General features: G+C 41.6%; 1 protein-coding gene across 1 annotated transcript in view; it reads right to left on the reverse strand.

Annotated features, from left to right (window-relative positions):
* tpd52 (tumor protein D52) overlaps window positions 1–8,010 on the reverse strand; it is a 228,400-nt gene extending 220,390 nt beyond the window's left edge. Inside the window, exon 1 of the mRNA XM_067977154.1 lies at window positions 7,744–8,010. Within this exon, the coding sequence (XP_067833255.1) occupies window positions 7,744–7,762 (19 nt within the window). The 5' untranslated portion in view covers window positions 7,763–8,010. The remainder of the gene's footprint in view (window positions 1–7,743) is intronic.
* Window positions 8,011–8,479: the final 469 nt, after the last annotated feature.

The following is an 8,479-nucleotide window of genomic DNA, read 5'->3' on the forward strand; positions in this document are numbered from 1 at the left end:
CTAATTGACAAATGAATTTCAACATGGATAAGTTTGGATGGGCAATAAATGCTGGCCTTGCCAGTGATGCCCACATCCCATGAACGAATAAAAAAAGTGGTGCATTTTGGTAGGAAGAATAAGGAGGCCACATCTTACTTGGATAATAAGTCTAAATGGGCGAGAGGGGCAAAGGGATCTGGGGATACAGATACAAAAATTACAAAGTAGCGACACAGGTTAATAAGGCCATAAAAAAGGCAAACAAAGCACTGGGTTTCATTTCTCGAGGGATAGAATTGAAAAGCAGAGAAGTTATGTTAAACTTGTATAGAACCTTGGTTTGACCACACTTGGAGTACCGTGAACAGTTCTGGTCTCCATATTATAAAAAAATATAGATGCATTGGCAAAGGCACAAAAAAGATTCACAAGGGTGATACCAGAACTGAGGATATACTTATCAGGAAAGGTTTAAAAAAACGTTAGAAAAAAAAAGACCAAGGGGTGACCTGATAGAGGTCTTCCAGATAATGAAAGGGTTTGATCGAGAATGTATAGAGAAAGTGTTTCCACTTGTGGGGGAGTCCAAAACCAGAGGTCATAAATATAAGATAGTCACTAATAAATCCAATAAGGAATTCAGGAGAAACTTCTTTACCCAAAGAGTGGCAAGAATGTGGAACGCACTACCACAAGGTGGTTGAGGCGAATAGCACAGATGCATTTAAGGGAAGCTGGATAAGCACACAAAGGACAAAGGAATATAAGGGTATGCTGATCAGATTAGATGAAGTAGGGAGGGAGGAGGCTCGTGGGGAGCATAAACGCAGACCAGTTGGGCCGAATGGTCTGTTTGTGCTGCAGCCTCGACGTAAACAAAATACACAACATTTTTCACTTACTGTCCTGCATCTACTTTCAACCTGGCATTAAAGAAGCTGTCACCAGCTTGACAATTTGTTTAATTATAAAAAAAACTCATTCTAACATCTGTACAATGCAGATTTTTAAAAAAAAATAAACTCTTCCTTTAAAAAAGGATGTGGAGATGCCGGTGATGGACTGGGGTTGACAATTGTAAACAATTTTACAACACCAAGTTATAGTCCAGCAATTTTACTTTAAATTCACAAGCTTTCGGAGATTTCCTCCTTCCTCAGGCAAATGTTTCAAGAGCTCCTTGAAGCCTACGCATTTATACATATAGAACAATACATGGTGTTTACAGACTGCCCCTGCAACTGCCCGTTGCCAAGGCAATCACCGTGTTCAGACAGAGAGGTGTCACCTGCATGTCATCAATGAGGACAAACACCTCGCTATGGCCATCCCCACACCTCCACTACTCGCCTTTAAACAGCCACCCAACCTCAAACAGACCATCGTTCGCAGCAAACTACCTCGCTTTCAAGAGAACAGCGTCCACGACGCCACACAACCCTGCCACGGTAACCTCTGCAAGACATGCCAGATCATCGACACAGATACCACCATCACACGAGAGGACACCACCCACCAGGTGCATGGTTCATACTCCTGTGACTCGGCCAACGTTGTCTACCTCATACGTTGCAGGAAAGGATGCCCCAGAGCATGGTACATTGGCGAGACCATGCAGACGCTGCGACAACGGATGAACGGACACCGCGCAACAATCGCCAAACAGGAGGGTTCCCTCCCAGTCGGGGAACACTTCAGCAGTCATGGACATTCATCCACCGACCTTCGGGTAAGCGTACTCCAAGGCGGCCTTCGAGACACACGACAACGCAAAATCGTCGAGCAGAAATTGATAGCCAAGTTCCGCACCCATGAGGACGGCCTCAACCGGGATCTTGGGTTCATGTCACGCTACACGTTACCCCACCAGCGAACAAATGTTATCTGTTTTTAATATAATGGGTCATTTGCTGGCTCTCTCTGCCTTCCGGATGTTTCTGCCTCTCTCTGTTTTTTTTCTCTGTTTTTTTTCCCTGTTTGTTTTTTTGTTGAATGTGTATTCGGGGGTTCTGCAGGTGACACCTCTCTGTCTGAACACGGTGATTGCCTTGGCAACGGGCAGTTGCAGGGGCAGTCTGTAAACACCATGTATTGTTCTATATGTATAAATGCGTAGGCTTCAAGGAGCTCTTGAAACATTTGCCTGAGGAAGGAGGAAATCTCCGAAAGCTTGTGAATTTAAAATAAAATTGCTGGACTATAACTTGGTGTTGTAAAATTGTTTACAATTTAAAAAAGGAAGCTCTAGTACATTTACCCACCTGGTGGCCTGAAGACCAAAAAGTTAGCTTTTTAAAAAAATGTATTAGATAAATTGTTCTGATGCAGGAATTACAAAGTCTGCAAACAAAGATAATATCTGAAATCATAGCAATCCTGGCAGCTATTCATTAATATGGAGCAGCACTATTCCTGATCACAAACTAAAAATTTTATAGTCATATTTACATGCAAACCTACTCCAGAACAAGCAGATTTTTTTTTTTTTACTAGGAGGTAAACTGGTTTCCAATGTTACAACAATTTCTATACAATAGGGACGTAAAAGTTAGGTACAATTTTGGCCCACCTAACATTTAACAGCACCCAATATAAAATTATTAATTTAGGTACAACTAGTTAAGTTTTGCATAAATCGCAAAGAATCAGTGAAATGTGTCTATTAAAAAAGTGTCAAAATAATTCAAGCTCAGAATTAGATGCTTAAGCACCTTTAGTTTTAACATGAAACAGTTACAAACACCAAGTTTTGAAAAGCGTGACTTCACACTAATTTGTAGCAGTCCTTTCCACCCAAGTAGTTGTGCGCTTTTGATTCACTTGGTATATAAGTCAAGAGTTATGGGGTGGAAATAAAGCAGGTTCGCTGGATAAATCCATGTTAATCCAGGTCACCATAATGGTTTTTTTTCCCTGATGGATGGAGTCGGTCACTTAACATTGCTTAAACACCAACAGTGCTTTGGAATTGCTAATATGCATTTTTCAGAAAGGCAACCGGCAGAATCAAATCCAATAGGCTTCTACTGAGACGTATACAAGATCATAATTCACTATATCACGCTTCAAATTGAATGCAAGGCAACTGACAATCAAAAGGTAGTTTCTATATTTCATTCCTATACAGTAGCCTACAAAACGTGCTCTTTTTAAATGAAATGGACAAAATAAAAAGTGGTTTGAAGTTATTTAGGGATGAATTGCATACATTTAAGAGGAAGTTAAGGGCCGAGGTCTTGCTCAAAATACTCACCCTTATTGTAGAAAGCAATAGACTCCTCCAAGGCTTTATTTCCTCTTCAAGACTAATTTTTAGGAAAATCTTTTTAAACCTATATAAAATGTTAGATGTAATGCTCAAGTGTTGTAGAGCACCATCTCTTCAACTTATTTGATTGTATTACAATGAGCATGCTCATTAGGAGCACTGCATAGAGGCAAGACACTAATTTACATAAATTCATGAACACAAGGGAGATCAACTACTCGAGACTGGTAAATCATGCGTCTGATATGAAACTCCTCCTGAAAACAGAGGCTCATGCCAGTCGCACTCCAAGAGGCAGTGCACTGGACATGAAGAAAAAAAGATTGTCTGGCAGGGATGCCAGCACCGGCTTAGTGAGGGGTGGGGGTGGGTGGGGGAGGGGCGGGGGCAGAGAGCGGTGGCCAGCTGCAGAGCACACCTGCTCCTCCTGACTCCATATGCAGGTATGAAAAACACACACTGTTAGGCTCGCAGTCTCCAATGGACCCTTTAAAAACTGCTGTTTACCACAGAAAACAGCACATGTTGCAGTCAATCAGGAACCAATTTTGTAAAGGGGCCTGAAATCGGCATTAGGCCTACTGCCTATTCAAATCTATGACTTAACACCAGTTCCAAGATGGGCTCCCTGGCAGTCAAGGCGCCCGAACCAATATAGTGTGTGACGCAGGATGTACAGGACACAATTTCAAAATTTGCAGATGACTAAACTTGGGTGTAGTAAAACAGTGAGGAGGATAGTGATAGACTTCAAGAGGGCATACAGGCTGGTGCAACGGGCAGACACATGGCAGATGAAATTTAATGCAGAGAAGTGCGAAGTGATACATTTTGGTAGGAAGAACGAGGAGAGGCAATATAAACTAAAGGATACAATGCTAAGGGGGGGGGGGGGGGGCGCACAGGAACAGAGACCTGGGGGTGTATGTGCACAGTTCACTGAAGGTGGCAGGGCAGGTTGAGAAAGCAGTTAAAAAAAGCATACGGGATCCTGAGCTTTATAAACAGAGGCACAGAGTACAAAAGCAAGGAAGTTATGACGAACCTTTAAAAAACACTGGTTCGGCCACAACTGGAGTATTGCATCCAATTCTGGGCACCGCACTTTTGGAAGGCTTTAGAAAGGGCGCAGAAAAGATTTACTAGAGTGATTCCAGGGATGAGGGACATCAGTTACATGGATAGACCGGAGAAGCTGGCATTGCTCTCCTTAGAGCAGATTTGATAGGTGCGCAGAATTATGAGGGGTTTAGACAGAGTAGATAGAGAGAAACTGTTACCATTGGCGGAAGGGTCGAGAACTAGAAGACACAAATTTAAAGGTAATGGCAAAAGAACCAAAGGCAACATAAGGAAAATCTTTTTTTGCTGTGCAGCAAGTAATTATGATCTGGAATGCGCTGCCTGAAAGGGTGGTGGAAGCAGATTTAATTGCAGTTTTCAAAAAAGGAATTGGACAAATACTTGAAGGGAAAAAATCTGCAGGGCTACAGGGAAAGAGCGGGGGAATGGGACTAACTGGATCATTCTTACAAAGGGCCGGCACAGGCTCGATGGGCCGAATGGCTTCCTTCCGAGCTGGAACCATTCTATTAAAGTCACTCATATGGTAATAGTGTGATATGAAACAAATATACAACAGTCCACATAAAGACAGCATTTCTGCTGGCATTCTAGATATACCTTGAAGTGCACAATTTAGTCAAAAACTGATCTGACAACTTTTTTTTTTAAAACTTCAACATGATCCTTGTTGGTTCAACGTATAAACATTGGCAAACTCTATGGTGAGACACAAAGTCCTAGCAACCAAGGTGACTCCAAATTTAATCTCCAGGCTGTTAAGTGCAAGTCTTTGCACTGATTAAAACAAATCATTTGTTTTTATAGTTGGCATCCTATCTCTGGCCTTTGCTAGGGGAAGATGCTAACTATAAAACCTAGTTCAGTCATTTAACAAACAGCTAATATCACAGCACTATATAGTTTGTGCATTTTCAAAAAGGGTGGCAATTAGAAACCCATTTTTTACATGGTGTTGAAGTAAGACGAATGGAATTACTAGAAGTGAAATTCAGGAATAACTGAAAATATATACATACCAGGATTCAGAGGGGGAAAAATTATGGCTGACCAATCTAATTGGATATTTTGTTGAACTCATACCGTAGTTTCCAAGCTGTCTCTTTAGGATCAACTGCCTCTCCTAGTTTGGAAATTTGACCAATTTCTGAATCCAACTCTGTACTCTAAATTAGGAACTGTAAGGTCCCAACAACAATCCCTGGAACACTCCACTCAGCACCTCCTGCCCTCCCCCCAGCATAGCCGCTGTAATCATTTAACTGTCAGCCAATTTCTTACACACTTCCAAGTTATATTCTGAAACCCCAATGCTTAAACTAGTAGCCTTTCCTGAAGAACAATGTCAAATGCTTTTTGCAGTCTAGGTATACCATAAGCTTTCTAGTCCACTTGAGATGTCAGTTCCTCAAAAATAGCCACAGTTTAGTTGAGAGATCAAGGCATTTTAGTCAATTCAACACTCAGCATATCATGGAGTAGCAATAATAAGCTATATAAGAAAAACAGTAATAGAGGAAAATCATACTCAAACTGTATAGTACTATATCAGACCACATCTTGGGTGCTGCAACTACTTTTGTTCAACAAGACATGACAGAAACATTCAGACCCTGGAAGCAGTTTAGAAAATAAGCAATGCGACCAACCCGGCATGAAAGGACTGAGGAGGGACTGGAGAATATTGGGCTTTTCTGGAAGTGACTGAAGTATAGATAATAAACAATACAGAAAAAGGTAGATTAGAAAAATTACTTGAAACTAAACTGAATAAGCCAAGGCAACAGTGGTTCAAACTAGTAAACAGCAAATTTAAAACTAGTATCATATGGAACGTGCTTCTGGGTAGGGCAATGGAAGAGAAATACCTGGAAACATTTGAGAAATAATTGGATGTCATTCTTTCTTGAAAAATTAGCCAAAAATCCACTAAATATCCTTCTCACCATAATTTATCTAGTAAATTCTGGGACAACACCAAGACACTAATAGCAAGCTAAAGCAAAATTTTATTTTTTAATCCAAAAGGACATCTCAACAAAAAAATCTCTACACAATCCCAGCTAAGAACAAAGTCTAGACCAATATAAAATAACAGGATATCTACATGCATTTGCAAGGTGGCTCCTTTTGATGTCAGTATAAATTCATTGACCAACTGAAGCAAATAGCTTCCAGGTTCAATTCCTGAAATAGGCCTGGTGAAATAATCACATAAGTACAAGTACCACAACTGGTTTTGGGAGGAGGAAATGAGTTTTTGTTTTAAAAAAGGCATCAAATAAGATTCTCTTTCCTGATCATGCAACAATTGCTGCTGCAAAGCACACATCAAATGAAGACAGAATCAGAATCAGGCCCATCTAGAACAGCCATTAGACGAGGAGAAAATCAGATCTACCTAAAATGCCCATCAGATTGAGTACCCTGCAGATATAAATATAGCCAATTGGGTGAGGTGCCAGAAGACTGCCAATGTTGAAGAAACATACCCCAGCACAAATCACCATTTTGAGGAAAGAAAAAAAATTTGCAGGGTAGGATGAGGAGTTATATTTAAATTTTGCAGTTCAAAAGCTAGTTGCAACTAACTTCCATTAGAAAATTCCTCATGTACTACCTGCCAAGTGTTTCAAAATCAGTCATATGCCGTGTTTAATAAGTGGCTTAGAGATTGAAGCAGTTACTTGACAAACTCATTACATTACAAGCATACAACTTCTTATAGCCCACGCCTGGAATTGCAGCGTACAGCACATAACTGATTTAGTTACTGACATTTAAGTATTATGCCATGTGTGGTGCACTTTCTGCAAACAACCTTCAATTGTCCAGAAATAACTCCCATTTGTAGATTATGTGCCATTTATCAAACACTGTTTAATATAAAATGTTAGTTTGAGTACATTCTCTTCTAAAACTAAAAATATGGCATAATAGTTACAAATAACCTACCACCTTATACGGGTCTAAAAACACTTGAATAAAAACTCTTGGAAATATATTACTGCATTTTCAGCAATTAGCAAATTAAATAATTGCAATTGGCCCATTTTTTTATAACACACAAATAAACCAGCTGTTGGCACAAGCGTCGATCTCGCCTCAAGGTGTGACTGTACAGTTTCAGGCGATGGGCAGACATGTCACTTTCACCAAACTATGTTTTTCTTTTGAAGAAATCACCCAATTTTTTAAAAAAATGAGTTTTAAAAGGAAATTCGTCAACCAGATTAAGGTGGCCTTTAAATCAGCGACGGGCGTGGGCTGCAACCCCATGGCTATCGCATCGCCACAAACTGCACACCAGCAGCAGCAGCAGCGCGCTCCCTTGGACACAGCGCTCGTGACCAATTTAAATAAAGCGGCGCCTCAAGGCTCCCGTTTTAATTTGGCGCAGTTCGATTTACCTTCGTTGGAAGTGTCCATCCCTCGTTCTTTCTTCACAAGTACTGACAGGAGTAGGGGGGGGGGGGGGACGCGGAGGAGAAAAAGCCGCTCTGACTGGGCACTGTGATCCACCCGCCCGGCCCTGCGCCGCGCCGAGCTTGTTATTGCCGCTCCTCTCCGCCTCCACTAACAGCGCTGCCTCCCCGCTCTTATCCACCCGCCGCTTTACAACCGACGAACCCCTCCCCGATTAACCGCTTTTTGCCAATGCCTTTGACAGGCGTGCGTCGTCCGCAGACGTCATCGCGCAGGTAAGACGTACTCGCCGGTGTTTGCACGTGCTAGCTTTATTTTCGGCCAATTTCGGGGGGGGGGAGAGAGGTCCGGTGCGCGCGCGCGCGCCTTGTTCTTTGTTGCTGAGCCTCGCGCTGCCGTTATCTCTGAGTGCAGCGTGGCTCCATCATGTTACTGTCATGAGTGGGTTATGTCCCTGGTCGGCGTGATAGGAAGCTTAACACGCAAATTAAACCGTTCCCATCAGCCACAATTGCTTAAAATCCCGTCTAAACTTACTGGAAGCTGTGTTTATTTTTTACTGGTGAGATATGCCAAATTAGGCCACGTGTTTAAACTAAAGCGAATGACTGCTGTTCCCAATGACTGCCACTAATGTGATTATTTCATTAAAATGCGTTTTTCAAAATTAATGTCACAAGATATACATCAACGAGGATGATCATCCAGCTCATTTTAGCT

This window comes from Heptranchias perlo, chromosome 3 (genome assembly GCF_035084215.1).
Source record: "Heptranchias perlo isolate sHepPer1 chromosome 3, sHepPer1.hap1, whole genome shotgun sequence".
Taxonomy (NCBI): domain Eukaryota; kingdom Metazoa; phylum Chordata; class Chondrichthyes; order Hexanchiformes; family Hexanchidae; genus Heptranchias; species Heptranchias perlo.